Source organism: Cherax quadricarinatus, chromosome 45 (genome assembly GCF_038502225.1).
Source record: "Cherax quadricarinatus isolate ZL_2023a chromosome 45, ASM3850222v1, whole genome shotgun sequence".
NCBI classification, from domain to species: domain Eukaryota; kingdom Metazoa; phylum Arthropoda; class Malacostraca; order Decapoda; family Parastacidae; genus Cherax; species Cherax quadricarinatus.
The window spans coordinates 4,380,056-4,399,425 of NC_091336.1; the positions used below are offsets into that span (position 1 = coordinate 4,380,056).

At 39.7% G+C, this 19,370-nt stretch overlaps 1 protein-coding gene across 6 annotated transcripts in view; it reads left to right on the plus strand.

Moving 5' to 3' along the window:
* The window catches only part of LOC128694916 (neuroguidin), a 44,486-nt gene that overhangs the window by 11,814 nt on the left and 13,302 nt on the right, over positions 1–19,370 (plus strand). For 4 of the 6 annotated variants that reach the window (XM_053785287.2, XM_053785291.2, XM_053785289.2 and 1 more), the window contains 2 exons: positions 753–867; positions 16,078–16,163. In XM_053785287.2, the coding sequence (XP_053641262.1) occupies positions 753–867; positions 16,078–16,163 (201 nt within the window). The remainder of the gene's footprint in view (positions 1–752; positions 868–16,077; positions 16,164–19,370) is intronic. The other 2 variants (XM_053785290.2, XM_053785293.2) reach the window with 1 other exon arrangement.

Sequence of the window (19,370 nt, forward strand, 5' to 3'; positions counted from 1 at the left end):
GCAGCAGCGAGGAGACGGTTGGAAGCAGTGGAGATGTCCTGTCTAAGGGCAATGTGTGGTGTAAATATTATGCAGAAAATTCGGAGTGTGGAAATTAGGAGAAGGTGTGGAGTTAATAAAAGCATTAGTCAGAGGGCAGAAGAGGGGTTGTTGAGGTGGTTTGGTCATTTAGAGAGAATGGATCAAAGTAGAATGACATGGAAAGCATATAAATCTATAGGGGAAGGAAAGAGGGGTAGGGGTCGTCCTCGAAAGGGTTGGAAAGAGGGGGTAAAGGAGGTTTTGTGGGCGAGGGGCTTGGACTTCCAGCAAGCGTGCATGAGCGTGTTAGATAGGAGTGAATGGAGACGAATAATACTTGGGACCTGACGATCTGTTGGAGTGTGAGCAAGGTAATATTTAGTGAAGGGATTCAGGGAAACCGGTTATTTTCTTATAGTCGGACTTGAGTCCTGGAAATGGGAAGTACAATGCCTGCACTTTAAAGGAGGGGTTCGGGATATTAGCAGTTTGGAGGGATATGTTGTGTATCTTTATACGTATATGCTTCTAAACTGTTGTATTCTGAACACCTCTGCAAAAGCAGTGATAATGTGTGAGTGTGGTGAAAGTGTTGAATGATGATGAAAGTATTTTCTTTTTGGGGATTTTCTTTCTTTTTTGGGTCACCCTGCCTCTGTGGGAGATGACCAACTTGTTGAAAAAAAAAAATATATATATATGTCATTTATTTTATATGTGTTTGTTTTCAGGGATTAAGCTTATTAGAGCTCAAAAACCAGTCTTTCCTCACATATATGGCAAATCTTGTGTACCTGACTCTTCGGAAACTAAAAGGTTTGAAGATTGAGAAAGACTCTAGTATTGGTAAGAATTACTAATTGGCTCTTGTATGTTAAATTTAGTAAGTACATTGCTGCAATAGTCAGTAAATCTGTAAAAAAAATTACTAATATAATTACATTTAAAGTTTTCATTTAAGTTGACAACTAATTTGATTTATATTATATTTAATCTTTTTGGAATTAGAGGTCATTTACTATAAAATACTTTCTTTATATATTATATTATATTATATTTTGTATATTTAGTCTTACTAATGTTTTATGATAAAAAATACTTACATTTTTCTTGACCAATATGTGTACTCCAGTGCATTATTGAGAATACTGTGCATTCTCAATTTTGTACTTTTACTGTACAGTGGACCCCCGCATACCGTTGGCATCACATAACGATTAATCCGCATACCGCTTGCTTTAATCGCAAAAATTTTGCCTCGCATACCGCCCAAAAACCCGCTCACCGCTGTTCGTCCGAGACGCGTCCAATGTGCGCCTTAGCCAGCCTCACATGTTCCGCCGGTGGCATTGTTTACCAGCCAGCCTCCGCGGTAGCATCCAAGCATACAGTCGTAACATTTCGTATTATTACAGTGTTTTTGGTGATTTTATCTGGAAAATAAGTGACCATGGGCCCCAAGAAAGCTTCTAGTGCCAACCCTACAGCAATAAGGGTGAGAATTACTATAGAGATGAAGAAAAAGATCATTGATAAGTATGAAAGTGGAGTGCGTGTCTCCGAGCTGGCCAGGTTGTATAATAAACTCCAATCAACTATCGCTACTATTGGTGGTACAGCTGCTGCTGCTGCACTGTCAGCTGCTGCTGCTGCTGTAGCATCGTCTGCTGCTGCTGTAGCATCGTCTGCTGCTGCTGTAGCATCGTCTGCTGCTGCTGCTGCTGTAGCATCGTCTGCTGCTGCTGTAGCATCGTCTGCTGCTGCTGTAGCATCGTCTGCTGCTGCTGTAGCATCGTCTGCTGCTGCTGTAGCATCGTCTGCTGCTGCTGTAGCATCGTCTGCTGCTGCTGTAGCACTGTTGTTGGTGTGGCTTATTGAGAATATACCAAGAAACAATTAACCCCAGAGGATTTGCCACCCAGGATAACCCAAAAAAGTCAGTGTCATCGAAGACTGTCTAACTTATTTCCATTGGGGTCCTTAATCTTGTCTCCCAGGATGCAACCCACACCAGTTGACTAACACCCAAGTGAACAGGGAAAAATGCCTGGAACTAGTGCTCATATTGGTGAATTTCAAGCCAGCAAAGGTTGGTTTGAGAGATTTAAGAATCGTAGTGACATACACAGTGTGATAAGGCATGTTCTGGAAGAAAATACCAAACAGGACCTACAGTACTCAGGAGGAAAAGGCACTCCCAGGACACAGTGTCTCATCAGTCATTGCTGCATCTTCAATAAAGGTAAGTGTCATTTATTCTTCATTTAGTAGACTAGTACATGCACAATATATACTGTGCATGTACTACTCTACTATTGTGCATGTATCCTTCTCTTTGTGTGTAGGAAAATGTATATTTCACGTGGTAATTTTTTTTTTTTCATACTTTTGGGTGTCTTGCACGGATTAATTTGATTTCCATTATTTCTTATGGGGAAAATTCATTCGCATACCGATTATTTCGCATACCAATGAGCCCTCTTGCACGGATTAAAATCGGTATGCGGGGGTCCACTGTATATATGTTTTGTGTATAATTTTTTATTTTAAGTTTAGTAGATCTATAATTAAATGTTTGAATTTGTATCTTGTTTGTTAAAATTTATCAAGCATTGCAGCAGTAGGGGGTATCAATGTTTATTTTTTTTTTACACAAATTTTAGATTAAGATCTGTTATCCTACCTTAGTTCATTTCAAAACTTAGCCCTCTCCTAAGGTATACTGTCACTCCCTTAGGATGTGACCCACAAGAGTTAGCTAACACCTAGGTACTTACTTTCTGCTAGGTAAATAGACAGCAGGTGTAAGGAAACATGTTGCACATGTGTCTAATTTATCAAGGAAACATACTGCTTATTAGAGTAAAAATAGGAAGTAAGAATTGGGTTATAATAAGTGTTTATGTACCTAGTGGTGAAAGGAATGTAGAGGAGGGAGAAAGGATTTAACTCTTTGACTGTTTTGGTCGTATATATACAGTGGACCCCCAAATAACGATCACCTCCGAATGCGACCAATTATGTAAGTGTATTTATGTAAGTGCATTTGTACATGTATGTTTGGGGGTCTGAAATAGATTACTTCACAATATTCCTTATGGGAACAAATTCGGTCAGTACTGGCACCTGAACATACTTCTGGAGTGAAAAAATATCGTTAACTGGGGGTCCACTGTATGTCTTATGAGCCAGTGTTTTGGACGTACAGTAGGGCCTCGCGTTACGGCGTTTCGCTTTACGGCGTTCCGCTAATACGGTCATTTCAAATTATGACCAAAACTCGCTATAGGGCTCCCCCCACCTGACTTTCTAATACGGTCACCGTGCCCCACCCTGTTTGTTTATATTCTCTGTGAGTTCCATAAGCACTAAGTCTCTCCAATATGTCTGGAAACTCCAAAGTTTCAAGTGTTTTTAAAAGTTATTTCATATTTTATATATATTTTTTATTTTTATTATCACACTAGCCGATTCCCACCAAGGCAGGGTGGCCCGAAAAAGAAAAACTTTCACCATCATTCACTCCATCACTGTCTTGCCAGAAGGGTGCTTTACACTACAGTTTTTAAACTGCAACATTAACACCCCTCCTTCAGAGTGCAGGCACTGTACTTCCCATCTCCAGGACTCAAGTCCGGCCTGCCGGTTTCCCTGAATCCCTTCATAAATGTTACTTTGCTCACACTCCAACAGCACGTCAAGTATTAAAAACCATTTGTCTCCATTCACTCCTATCAAACACGCTCACGCATGCCTGCTGGAAGTCCAAGCCCCTCGCACACAAAACCTCCTTTACCCCCTCCCTCCAACCTTTCCTAGGCCGACCCCTACCCCACCTTCCTTCCACTACAGACTGATACACTCTTGAAGTCATTCTGTTTTGCTCCATTCTCTCCACATGTCCGAACCACCTCAACAACCCTTCCTCAGCCCTCTGGACAACAGTTTTGGTAATCCCGCACCTCCTCCTAACTTCCAAACTACGAATTCTCTGCATTATATTCACACCACACATTGCCCTCAGACATGACATCTCCACTGCCTCCAGCCTTCTCCTCGCTGCAACATTCATCACCCACGCTTCACACCCATATAAGAGCGTTGGTAAAACTATACTCTCATACATTCCCCTCTTTGCCTCCAAGGACAAAGTTCTTTGTTTCCACAGACTCCTAAGTGCACCACTCACTCTTTTTCCCTCATCAATTCTATGATTCACCTCATCTTTCATAGACCCATCCGCTGACACGTCCACTCCCAAATATCTGAATACGTTCACCTCCTCCATATTTTATATATATTTTTTATTTTTATTATCACACTAGCCGATTCCCACCAAGGCAGGGTGGCCCGAAAAAGAAAAACTTTCACCATCATTCACTCCATCACTGTCTTGCCAGAAGGGTGCTTTACACTACAGTTTTTAAACTGCAACATTAACACCCCTCCTTCAGAGTGCAGGCACTGTACTTCCCATCTCCAGGACTCAAGTCCGGCCTGCCGGTTTCCCTGAATCCCTTCATAAATGTTACTTTGCTCACACTCCAACAGCACGTCAAGTATTAAAAACCATTTGTCTCCATTCACTCCTATCAAACACGCTCACGCATGCCTGCTGGAAGTCCAAGCCCCTCGCACACAAAACCTCCTTTACCCCCTCCCTCCAACCCTTCCTAGGCCGACCCCTACCCCGCCTTCCTTCCACTACAGACTGATACACTCTTGAAGTTATTCTGTTTCGCTCCATTCTCTCTACATGTATTTCTGTATTCACCTTTAATTTTCTTCTTTTGCACACCCTACCAAATTCATCCACCAATCTCTGCAACTTCTCTTCAGAATCTCCCAAGAGCACAGTGTCATCAGCAAAGAGCAGCTGTGACAACTCCCACTTTGTGTGTGATTCTTTATCTTTTAACTCCACGCCTCTTGCCAAGACCCTCGCATTTACTTCTCTTACAACCCCATCTATAAATATATTAAACAACCACGGTGACATCACACATCCTTGTCTAAGGCCTACTTTTACTGGGAAAAAATTTCCCTCTTTCCTACATACTCTAACTTGAGCCTCACTATCCTCGTAAAAACTCTTCACTGCTTTCAGTAACCTACCTCCTACACCATACACTTGCAACATCTGCCACATTGCCCCCCTATCCACCCTGTCATACGCCTTTTCCAAATCCATAAATGCCACAAAGACCTCTTTAGCCTTATCTAAATACTGTTCACTTATATGTTTCACTGTAAACACCTGGTCCACACACCCCCTACCTTTCCTAAAGCCTCCTTGTTCATCTGCTATCCTATTCTCCGTCTTACTCTTAATTCTTTCAATTATAACTCTACCATACACTTTACCAGGTATACTCAACAGAGTTATCCCCCTATAATTTTTGCACTCTCTTTTATCCCCTTTGCCTTTATACAAAGGAACTATGCATGCACTCTGCCAATCCCTGATTAATTATACTTATAATTATAATTATACTTATAATTATAATTATACTTATGTATACCTGTACCTGAATAAACGTACATACTGTGCTGGTGTGCAGGTACACATTAAAATCAGTAAGAGTGTCTTATGTCTCAAGACGTCATGTTAGTTATGATAATAATAATCATCGAGTCTCATTAAATGTCGTATATTACGTTATACATATTTTCGTTAATCCATCTATGATATTTTTTCAAAATTATATAATAAACACGATGCATAACATATAAAGATGATAAATACACACCACAGTCGGTGGGAGACGGCCGACTTGTTGAAAAAAAAAAAAAAAAAAAAAAAAAAAAAATATGAGATGTGGTAGCAGACGACTTGCACAAATGACGTCATATTAGAAATGATAATACTGTAATAATATGTAATAATAATAATCACCTAGTCTGATTAAATGTCGTATATTATGTTAATATACACATTTTAATTAACCCATCCATGATATTTTTTCAAAATTATATAATAAACACGATGCATAACATATAAAGATGATAAATACACCCCACAATAGAATAAATAAACATAAATATGAGATGTGGTAGCCAGATAACTTGTACAAGTGATGGCAAGAATAACACTTTCTCTAGTCTAACATAAGAGAAAATGTGTTACTGGGGGTAACTGTAGAAAATTATTCCTTTCGTATGTATGTAAGTTTATACAGGTATTCACAAATACAGTTACATAGATTATCATACATAACAGCATATGTGTAGAGAACCTAGGATAACCCAAAAATATCAGACAGAGTGACTTATTTCCATTGCCTTCACTCAGAGTGTCATTTCTTCTAAAAATGGTGTTACATGAGAATGGAAGTGTTCTTCTTTATTTATTCTACCGTATCAATGTAGAGACAACTTGTACACAATGTAACTTGTACACAAACCAGGCGTGTACACTTTATTGTTTACAAAACTTACCTTCGTCTGGTTTGTTTAAATAACTCTGTGCCTGTTCTCCCTCATGCACTCATTCTTTCTCTCTCTCATTTATTCGTTTTATCTCATTTACTTACTCCTGGCCCTACATTAAGACTACAAATATTTTAAGGTAAGTAATGAGTGAACTGTATATACATTTTATCGCTCTGGGATGCTTAAATATCATAGAATAGTATGTGTGGGTGGGTTGGCCTGGTATGGTAGCCCGGCTGGCTACCATTCATACCACACTTGATTTTTTGCAATAAATACTACTCATCTCACCCTAGATTAAGACTACAAATATTTTAAGGTAAGTAATGAGTAAACTGTATATGCATTTTATTGCTATGGGATGCTTAAATATAATAGAATATTATGTGGCCTGGTATGGTAGCCTGGCTGACTACCATACATACCACACTTGATTTCTTACAATAAATACTACTTGTCTCACCCTAGATTAAGACTGCAAATATTATGAGGTAAGTAACAAGTGTACTGTGTGTTATTTTACTTTTTATTGTTTTTTAATGCCTTATTCTATTGCTAACTTAACATATGTTGGTGTAAACTTATTATCTAACATTTATAAGTGGAAGCAAATGGCTTTCTGCTTTCCGGTGATGTCCGCTTTCCAGCAGTAGCCTGGAACCTAATCTGCCGTATAAGTGGGGGCCCTACTGTAAAATATTCTTCTCCAGGCTGAGGGACTCACCACCTCAAATCTATGTCTTCAAGGGCGATGAACTGATTACGTCTTGACATCTCCACTGCTCCTCTGTACTCAACCGAAGAGGCCTACCGTGTAGGCAAAATGTTTCGGAATAAAATTTCCTAACTGTTGTATATGTGTCTTATCATCTTATTGATATTGTATACCATTATCGTATTCACTTTGTCAGACACTAACACAACGGTATCTAGGTACAGAGAATATCTTCAGTAATTTTTTGCATGACCACTATTTACAAATGAGAAGGGATGGATTTGATAGGAACCTGCCCTCTCAATGATTATATTTTCTTCTGCTAGTGGGTTGAGTCTCTCCTGTCGTCAAGATTATCTGGGCCTCACCTTGGACAGTATACAAGTCTCCATACTGTTGCTTCATCTTCACATTGTTTCAGACTATGGAGCAATACTCTTCTCCAGGCTGAGGGATTGACCACCTCAAATCTATGTCTTCAAGGGTGATGGACTGATTATATCAACTTCACATTTACGTATATTGCTCCTCTGTACTCTACTGAAGAAGCCTACTGTTTAGGCAAAATGTTTTGGAATAAAGCTACCTAATTGTTGCACATGTGTCTTATCAACAATATGGTATTACAGTGGTACATCAAGTTACGAACTTAATTTGTTCCAGAAGGCTGTTCAAGTGCCGATACTGAACGAATTTGTTCCCATAAGGAATAATGTAAATTAGATTAGTCCGTTTCAGACCCCCAAAAATGCACTTACATAATTGTTCGAGTTGGGAGCTGTTTGAAACTCAAGGTACCACTGTACCTGTAAATGAACCTGAAAAGAAATAGGGTTAAAAGTACAGTACAGTAATTTTTCTTTAATTTTTTCTGGTTTTCTGTTTGTTTTGCTACACCATACTCCTCACACACCCAGGCCACTGAAATGCCAGCCTCCAGTTTCCTTGTTAATTCAAGTTTCTGCTTAACAGTTAAGGCTACATGCTTCTTGGCACCATCACTTGCTTTAGAGGCCATTGGTAATAGCACTGTACATGGTACTTCAATAAAATTATTAAAAGCACAGTAAACCCAGGAAGAAATTGAAGATGAAATGATAGTGTAAGCACACACACAGACAATTAGATACTGATGCAGGCAGTCACTGGCTGGCCCTACTGCCCAGGAACAATGAAAGTGGGCATGTCCAGGATGAACTCTGGACCTTACAAACTTGATATTAAATGTAGTCAGTCCATTTTACCAAATGCATGACCGGACTGGATAGCCATTCAGTATTTTGGATTTGGTCTGCTTTGTGGCTATTTTAATTGGACACTCCTTTAAATGTACATGTTGAGCTTTTGTCTGGCTAGATATTTTGTTCATTTTAACCCTTTCAGGGTCGGCAGGCCCTCTCCCAAACCTGTTCTCAGGGTCGGTAAAAATTAAAAAAAAAAAAAAAAAATTATTTTTTCTTATGAAAAGATAGTGTTTTTCTAAATTTTATAGGCTAAACAAAAAATTTTTACCATCAATACTTACCGAGATATGGAAGCGTGAAGTTGACAGAAAATGACTGGTATACGGTAACATCGCCGACTGCCAGTCACCCAGTATTACTTTATATTCTTTTTTCGGTACTATTTTCTATTATTTTTAAATTTTTTTTTCAAGTAACTTTTATGGCCTGTGAGACCAATATGAGCACTATTTTGTAAGTTATTTCTTTTTCTATACTACACAATAACTGCACAAACGCTGTTGTCACTATTTTTTTTTTTTTTTTTTTTTTTATCACACCGGCCGATTCCCACCAAGGCAGGGTGGCCCGAAAAAGAAAAACTTTCACCATCATTCACTCCATCACTGTCTTGCCAGAAGGATGCTTTACACTACAGTTTTTAAACTGCAACATTAACACCCCTCCTTCAGAGTGCAGGCACTATTTTGTTAACAAAACTTATTTACACAAACGAACAATACAAAATGTTGTTTATTACTATTTTTCTATATTTTATATACACATATACAGTCACAGGACACATTTTTAGAAGTTCTGCAGCCTGTCTGGACCCCTGCTCTTCCTCATTTACATCAATGATCTTCCAAACATATCCCAACACCTGAAACCCATTCTCTTTGCTGACGACACGACTTATGTCATCTCCCACCCTAATCTTGCCACCCTCAACACCATTGTTAACGAGGAGCTGCTCAAAATATTGACTTGGATGACAGCCAATAAGCTTACACTTAACACTGGCAAAACCTACTATATTATGTTTGGTAGCAGAGCAGGTGTTGCGCAACGTAACATTAAGATTGACAACACTCTAATTGCCAGACATAAGGAGGGCAAATTTCTTGGCCTATACCTCGACAACAACCTAAATTTCAGCACCCATATCCAACACATAACAAAAAAAGTATCCAAAATGGTGGGGATCCTCTCCAAGATACGATACTACGTGCAGCAAACTGCCCTTATCACACTATACCATTCACTTATATATCCATACCTCACCTATGCTATCTGTGCTTGGGGTTCAACTGCAGCAACACACCTAAAGCCAATAATAATCCAACAAAAAGCCGCAGTAAGAATAATCACTAAATCCCATCCCTGGCAACACACACCCCACTCTTCATAGCTCTAAACTTGCTCCCTGTTCAGAACATCCACACTTACTACTGTGCAATCTATATCTACAGGACCTTAAATTCCAATATTAACCTTGACCTAAAATACTTTCTTGATAGTTGTGACACGATCCACAGGCATAACACCAGGCACAAACATCTCTATGACATTCCCCGTGTTCAACTAAACCTTTACAAAAATTCAATATATTTCAAAGGACCTAAAATCTGGAACACCCTACCTGAAAACTCTAGAACTGCAGACACATTCATCACTTTCAAAACTACAGTTAGAAAACATCTTATCTCCCTGATACACCCCGACAACTAACTACATGATAACCATGTGGTGGTTCACAATTACACTCACTCACCCACTGACTATAAACCCAGAAATACTAATCTTAATCTTAAAATAATAAATCCTAACTAGTCATAAGTTTGCCTATGATACTCCAATATAGACACTTTGTATTGTGCCAAAACAAAAGCATTCACATTGCTAAACTCACAAATTATGATGTAGTCACTTAGCCTTAATACCATAATCTGTAAGGATTTAATGTTAAGAATTAATCTAAGTCTGCCCGAAATGCCTAGCCATGCTAGGTGTCCTAGTGGCCCCCTCTGTAATTAGTATTTTATAACATGTAAATCACACAATACCCAAAACCTGTAAACCCCACATTGTAACCCTTATAGAGAATAAACTTGAATTGAATTGAATTGAATTGAATTGAAACATGGTGTCATGCACAATGGTGTTTTACACTCCTCACACATAAAACGAATGTCTCTTCGCTGTTATGGGCGCTTTTTTTGTATGTGCACAGACGTAACACCTCTTCTGAGCCTTTTTCTTGAAAGTAACAGGCAGTTTTGTTAGGAAGTGATCACCATGCTTCAGACTAGAAGGTAGTTGTTGATAATTATGTGGGCGGTTTTCTGTTGCAGGTGCTGTTCCTTGGTACTTGATTATTATTTGTCTGATGACAGACAAACAAAATTTGCCATATGGTGGATTGTTTCTGGTCCTCATCTTATATATAAGCATTGAATATGGAAATGTCCAGAATATGGAAAAAGAGTTTTATGTACCACTTATAACTCTTGTGAACACAATCAGCAGACCCAATATGCATGTCACATTTGTCCACTGAACGCATATTGAAGGTGTAGTCAATCACAGCTGCAGGTTTTAGAATGGGTTCATTGCTTTCTCTATGCTGCCTGCCAGTGTCTGCCATTTCATTAGGGTGAATTGATGACAACAGTGTGATAATGCATTTGTCATGCCACCGAAATGCCATGATGTCATTGGCAGCAGACGCCTGCACCTCACCTCTACGAATGCCAGTGTCAAACCTGGGCATATGTTTACGATTTCCATGCACTGTGCCACACACATCTGTCATGTTCACTCGCAAGAAATCACTGAGTAAGGGGCTTGTGTACCAGTTATCAGTATATAATGTATGTCCCCTGCCAAGATATGGTTTCACCATTGTTCTAACCACATCATCGGAGATACCCAGTAACTTCCTGGTATCTCGCAATGTATTACTTCCAGTGTACACAATTACAGTGTATATCCAATACAAGACCACTGTAACAGTCACAAAGTACAAACAACTTTATACCAAAGTGTTTCCTCTTGCTTGGTATATACTACTTGAATGAGAGTCTTCCTTTGAACAGAATCAAAGACTCATCAATAACAAGCTTCCTGAAGGGATAAAAATACATATTGAATTTCTGTTTCAGATACACAAACACATTCCTAATCTTATATAACCTGTCGTTTCTGCCAGGCCTGGTTTTATCTGAAAAGGCGGACTGTTGAACAGTATGATTTCACATTGTGCTTATACACATGTGGCATAAGCATTATTGTGGCAAACAAAAGCTACATCTCAGCCACAGTTGTCTCCTTCCACTGGTGTAGGCGTGAGTTTGGTGAAAGTATTGTGTTTGCCATGGTGTACTCGTAGTATCTGTTGCTTTCCCTGACAATAATTTCCATCAGGGGTTCGTCAAAGAATAACTCGAAACATTCCAGTTCACTGCCATTGTTCCCAAGTGTACAAGATGGCCGTATTCCACTTTGGCTTTCATCAAACTGATCGGGATTCGGAACAAAATTGGCAGCTTCCTGCCAATCCCAGATGCGGTCTGCTGGTGGGTACTAGATATTGACAGGTGGTTGTGGTTGTGGAGGTTGTGGTTGTGGAGGCTGGTGTGGTGGGTGGGTGGGGGATGGTGGCCATTGTTGTAGATCAGCTGAGGCAACGGTGTGGGTGGTAGTGTGGGTGGCAGCATGGCCCACTGCTGGTGCCTCATGGCCGGCACCACCACTACCACCACCATGCACATTTTCCATCCCAATTGCAACACTATCATCATCATTTTCACTGTCTGTTCCTGTTGTACAGCCACAGGATATACTCCAAGATGTACTCCTTCTCCTTGGAATAGCACATGGCACACTACCAGAGCGCATATACCATCGTATATACTGACACTTCACTGGAGAATACTCCACTTCACTATCACTACTGGAACTGTTTTCAAGAGCTTGTAGTTCATATTCACTATCACTATCATCACCAATGTTCACATCTGAGTCCGAGATTTGGGAAAATAGGAGTTTCCTCTTTGATTCTGGTACAACTGAACGTGAACAAGACGTCCCAGCACCAGAGGTGGAAGGCTGAGGGTTGTCTGGGTTTTCCTCACTATTACTGGTATTATGGTCATTAGTTTCGGTTACAACCTCATCAAAACCTTGAAACTCATCTTCACTGGCACTTCCATCTGTATTAGAACTGTCACTGGGGAACAAAAGTGTCCCAATACGCCAAGGAGTGAGGAGCTTCTTACCGCGAGGCATGGTGAACAAGGTCTACTAAAATGGCATTCCCACAATGCGCCACTGGGTCCCAGAATTTTTTTCTACCATGCACACCAACCACACAGACCCATTCTCTCACATCTAGGCCTACTGGCTGTTTTCCGCTTAATTTGAAGCAGCTAAAATTTATGCGTACTAGTACGGTGCGCAAGCTGTACTAGTACGGTGCGCAAGCTGTACTAGTACGGCACCAACCCTGAAAGGATTATCTGTCATTCACTTTAAGAGGGTCCGCTTTATAGGACCTTTACTGTATACACGTTTATGAGATACAGTGTGCAGTGACAGTGGTTGCCTAAATTATGTATTCGTAGTTAAAAAGTTGATGGGAAGACTTTTGGATGTTCATATTTTTAGAAAAGCAACTAATATGTCAGATCATTATTTAGTGGTACCTACAGTAGGTGGAATACAGGGAGAATAGTGCCAGTGGGTAAGAGAGAAGGGAAAGTAAATGAACTACAGGTATTTAGGTAATGAGGAGGAGGTTAAGTAAGGTTTGTCAGGAAACAGGACATGTGTTTCCTAACTTGGGTCTTAGTCATATGATGACCTGCAGCTGGAGCTTTTGACCAAGGCCTTCCACTGGCTTACTGGTCCACTCCTTTAAAAATTATTGTTATGATTACAGTGGACTCTTGATTTTTGTCGATCTTGGTTATCGCTGATTTTAGTTTTGGCCTACTTTTTTTGTCGATTTTTGGCTTTAGTTGTCTTCGATTACCTCCGTTTTCATTGATCGCATGGAACCTGACCAGTCCCCAGCGCACACACAAAGCCGCTTCCCTCACACATTCTCAGCCAGTGTAGTGTTGTTTCTTGGTCAGTGAACACATCCTGCCAGGTAATACGAAACATTTCATAATAATCCATTGTTTTTACCACTTGTTTATCATGTGTGACTGCTAAATAAGTGACCATGGCCCCAAAGAAAGCTCCTAGTGTCAGTGCTTTGGTAAAGAAAGTGAGGAACACTGTAGAACTGAAAAAAGAAATCCTCAGAAAATATGATAGTGGCATACGCATTGCTGAACTCGGCAGGATGTACGGGAAGTCGCCATCAACAATCAGCTCCATTGTGACAAAGAGAAAGGAAATTATGGAAGCTGATGTTGTGAAAGGGTTGAATGCAATAACCAAACGGAGATCCCAAACAATTGAAGAAGTGGAGAAATTGTTGTTGGTGTGGATAAGAGAGAAAGAGTTAGCAGGAGATAGTGTTGTGCAGCCCATTATTTGTGAAAAGGCAAGGCAGTTGCATGAGGATCTCATAAAGAAACTGCCTCAAACAAATGGTGATGAAAGTGAATTCAAGGCCAGCAAAGACTGGTTCAAAAATTTCAAGAAGCGAAGTGGCATACACAGTGTTGTAAGGCACTGTGAGGGTGCCAGTTCAGACAAACAAGCGGCTGAAAAATTTGTGCGGGATTTCAAATGTTATGTAGAGTCTGAAAAATTCCAACCCCAGCAAGTGTTCAATTGTGATGAAACAGGCCTGTTTTGGAAGAAAATACCAAAGAGAACCTACATCATGCAGGAGGAAAAGGCACTCCCAGGACACAAGGCTATGAAACACAAGCTAACTCTCTTGTTGTGTGGTAATGCTAGTGGGGATTTCAAAGTGAAACCTTTATTCATGTATCACTCTGAAAATCCAAGAGTGTTCAAGAAAAACAGTGTTGTCAGGAGTAAATTGTGTGCGATGTCGAAGGCTAACAGTAGGGCATGGGTCACAAGGGAAATTTTCCTGGAGTGCTTTAATGAAGTGTTTGGCCCCAGTGTGAAAAAAATACCTCCTGGATAAGAAATTTTATTTATTTATTAATTTGAACATGATACAGAGAAGTACAAAGAATACAATTTTTAAAGTGCAGCATGCCAAAGCCCCTTATATGCAGAGCATTATGGGCAGGCTTAAAATTAACTTAAGATTAACTAAGCAATGATATATTCAGCAGTACAAAAATTATTGTAAAACAGATAATTTAGTACAAATGAGTATTACAAAGACAGGTCATATGGTCATTTACTGTGTTGCTGTGTAATCAGTAGAATGGAGTATTGTGTTAGGCAATGAAGTTAAATAGTAACAAAGTTTGATTGGGTCACAGGTTGACATTTATGAGATACAATAATGAGATACATATAAGTTTGGAGGATGTGGAAGAGTTGGTGGAGGACCACAATGAAGAGCTAACCTCTGATGAGCTGCAAGAGCTTCATCTGCAACAGCAGCAGACCACAGCTGAGGAAATTGATTCAGAGGAAGAGGAGGAGGAAGAGAGATGGAAGAAGGTGCCTTCTTCAAAGATTAAGGAGATTTGTGCAATGTGGACTAAAGTGCATTCATTTGTGGAGGAACATCACCCTGAGAAAGCTGTTGCAATCCGTGCTGGTGACTTTTACAATGACAATGCCATGTCCCATTTTAAGCAAATCTTAAAGAAACGCCAGAAACAGACCTATCTGGACAGATATTTTGTGCCACAGGGGCCCAGTGACTCTCAAGCTGGTCCTAGTGGCATTAAAAAAACAAAGGAGGGAAGTGACCCCAGATAAGGACTTTGTACCTAGAGTCCTTATGGAGGGGGATTCCCCTTCCAAAGAATAACCTCTCTTCCCTCTCCCCTCCTCCCTGTCTTCCTTCCAGGTACAACAGCCTTCAATAAAGGTAAGTGTCATGTTTAATGTTCATTCTTTTGTGCATGTAAATGTATATTTAAGGTAAAAAGACATTTTTTTGTTGATACTTCTGGGTGTCTGGAACGGATCAATTCCATTTACATTATTTCTTATGGGGAAAATGGTTTTGGTTTTGGCTGATGACTCTGGAACGGATTAAACACGAAAACCAAGGGTCCATTGTATCACCATTTTATTGTAGAAAAATGAGGAGGAGGTCAAAGAGGTATGGTAATTAAGGATACTGTGCTAAAGTATGCAGCATCTTGGAAGCATGTGTAAGCCTGTTAAATTGGAATGCGTGAAGACAAGTGGTTTTAGAGATTTAATGTTCTGGTAAAGTTTGAGTACTATAACATTCAGAAAGGGATTCAGGGAAACCAGTTGACCAGACTCAAGTCTTGAAGGTGGGAAATACTATGAAAGAGGGGTGGTGACGTCACAGCTCAATGGGTCATTTTATTTGTGCTATCAGCATCCAGTGATTATGTGTGAATGATGGTGAAAGTGATTCTTTCTTTTTTGGTGGGAGATGGCTGACATGTTAAAAAAAAAAAATTGGTGTCCCTTTATTAAGACAGGTATGGGATGAATGATGGTGAATGTTTCTCTTCCTGGATTGCACTTCCTCTGTGTATTAAATATACTAATTGTTTTAAAATTCCTTCTTATATAATTTTAGTGTTTTTTCAGATCGACTTGTTGAAGCAAGAGTTGTCTTAGAACGTATTCGCCCATTGGAAGATAAACTGAAATATCAGATAGACAAACATGTGAAAGTAAGTATTGTATAATGTAAAAATTTCATTGTATGAATCTACAGGGCATTAAAAGTTGAGTTTGATTGTCAGTAATGTTTTTTAGTTTACTGGTACTTCCTAAGTGGCTAGTTTATTACCCCATGCTCCTCCTGTGAGAGATAGTGTAAAAATCAGGATTACAGAGGTCACAATGGGTTTTTTGTCATACCCCACTGGGCGTTGTTACATCACTAAAAAGAAATATTAGTCGTTATATTTTACATTTACTTCATATAGTTAACCCTTTCAGGGTCTAAGGCCAAAATCTGAAGTGGTGCCCCAGTGTCCAAGAAATTCTGAAAAAAAAAAAATTATTTTTCTTACAGAATTAAAGATAATATTTTTGTGAAGGTAATAAAACAATTTTTTTTTTTTCTGATCAGTATTTCCCAAGATACAGCGCCGGGAAGTTGACCCAAAATGACCGGGTGGCGGCAACATCAGAGACTTCAGCAAAATCACATTTTTTTTTTTTTTTACCTTTTTTATACCTTTTTCTTTTCTTTTCTATATTTTTTCTTTTTCTAGTAACATTTGTGGCCTGTGAGACCAATACGGTGGTCCCTCGTTTATCGTAATTAATCCGTTCCTGGAAGTGTTACTATTATCGAAATTTACAATTTTCGAATCAATTTTCCCCATAAGAAATAATGTAAATACAATTAATCCGTTCCTGACACCCAGAAGTACTAAAACAAAAAAATTTTTTACATGAGATATAGATGTAGTACATAAACAATACAATGGGACATAATGAATGAAACATGAACAGCATAACACTTACCTTTATTGGTGATTCTTCTTAGTGTATGGAAGACTGGAGGAGGAGAGAGATTGGATTTATTTATCAACACCTCAGGTACCAATTGCTTTTCTGGGGTTACTTCTCTGTTTCTTAATGCCACTAGGACCAGCTTGAGAGTCACTGGAGTCCTGTCTCGCAAAATAACTGTCCAGAGAGCTCTGTTTCTGGCGTCTCTTTAACACTTCCCTAAAATGGGCCAAGACTTTGTCACTGTACATGTTGCCAACATGGCTTGCAACATCCTTGTCAGGGTGATGTTTCTCTATAAATCTTTCCATCTTCCCCCACATTTCAAAAATCTCCTTAATTTCTGAAGAAGGCAACTTCTTCCATCTCTCTTCCTCCTCCTCTGCAGCAAGATTCTGAGCTGCGATCTGTTGCTCTTCCTGCTGAAGCTCTTGCAGCTCCTCAGTGGTGAGCTCTTCGTTGTGGTCTTCCACCAACTCTTCCACATCCTCCAAACTCACATCCAACCCCATGGAACTCCCCAGTGCCACAATAGATTTAACAACTGACATAGGCTCATCTGGGTCAGCCCCAAACCCTTCAAAATCCCTCTTGTGGAAACAATCTGGCCACAATTTTCTCCAAGCAGAGTTCAAAGTCCTGGTAGTCACTCCCTCCCAAGCCTTACCTATAAGGCTTATGCAATGGAGGATGCTGAAGTGTTCTCTCCAAAAATCTCTTAGAGTCAAGTGAGTGTCTGAGGTCACATTCAAACACCTTTGAAACATTGCTTTGGTGTAGAGTTTTTTAAAGTTTGCAATGACCTGCTGGTCCATGGGCTGGAGGAGAGGAGTGGTATTCGGGGGCAAGAACTTTACTGTGAACCCAAACTCCTCAAAAATTAGGTCATCCAAGTTTGGAGGATGAGCAGGTGCATTGTCCATTACTAGGAGGCACTTGAGATCCAATTTCTTTTCCAGGAGGTAATTCTTCACACTAGGGCCAAACACTTCATTGAACCACTCGACGAAAATTTCCCTTGTGACCCATGCCTTACTATTAGATTTCCAAAACACACACAATTTACTCTTCATAACATTGTTTTTCCTGAACACTCTGGGATTTTCAGAATGGTACACTAGTAATGGCTTCACTCTGAAATCCCCACTAGCATTAGCACAGAACATGAACATCAGCCTGTCTTTCATAGGCTTGTGTCTTGGCAGTGCCTTTTCCTCCTGAGTAAAGTAGGTCCTTTTTGGCATTTTCTTCCAAAAGAGGCCTGTTTCATCACAATTGAACATTTGTTCAGGTTTCGGTCCTTCAGCCTCTATGTACTCCTTGAAGAAAATTGTCAAAGTGGGAAGTCTGAATGTGCGTGGATGTTGTGCAGATGATAAGAAAGAGATGATTGTGGATGTTATGAATGAGAAGAAGCTGGATGTCCTGGCTTTAAGTGAAACAAAGCTGAAGGGGGTGGGAGAGTTTCAGTGGAGAGGAATAAATGGGATTAGGTCAGGGGTTTCAAATAGAGTTAGAGCTAAAGAAGGAGTAGCAATAATGTTGAAGGATAAGCTATGGCAGGAAAAGAGGGACTATAAATGTATTAATTCAAGGATTATGTGGAGTAAAATAAAGATTGGATGTGAAAAGTGGGTTATAATAAGCGTGTATGCACCTGGAGAAGAGAGAAGTGTAGAGGAGAGAGAGAGATTTTGGGAAATGTTGAGTGAATGCGTGGGGAGTTTTGAATCAAGTGTGAGAGTAATGGTGGTTGGGGATTTTAATGCTAAAGTGGGTAAAAATGTTATGGAGGGAGTAGTAGGTAAATTTGGGGTGCCAGGGGTAAATGTAAATGGGGAGCCTTTAATTGAGCTATGTGTAGAAAGAAATTTGGTAATAAGTAATACATATTTTATGAAAAAGAGGATAAATAAATATACAAGGTATGATGTAGCACGTAATGAAAGTAGTTTATTAGATTATGTATTGGTGGATAAAAGGTTGATGGGTAGGCTCCAGGATGTACATGTTTATAGAGGGGCAACTGATATATCGGATCATTATTTAGTTGTAGCTACAGTTAGAGTAAGAGGTAGATGGGAAAAGAGGAAGGTGGCAACAACAAGTAAGAGGGAGGTGAAAGTGTATAAACTAAGGGAGGAGGAAGTTCGGGTGAGATATAAGCGACTATTGGCAGAAAGGTGGGCTAGTGCAAAGATGAGTAGTGGGGGGGTTGAAGAGGGTTGGAATAGTTTTAAAAATGCAGTATTAGAATGTGGGGCAGAAGTTTGTGGTTATAGGAGGGTGGGGGCAGGAGGAAAGAGGAGTGATTGGTGGAATGATGAAGTAAAGGGTGTGATAAAAGAGAAAAAGGTAGCTTATGAGAGGTTTTTACAAAGCAGAAGTGTTATAAGAAGAGCAGAGTATATGGA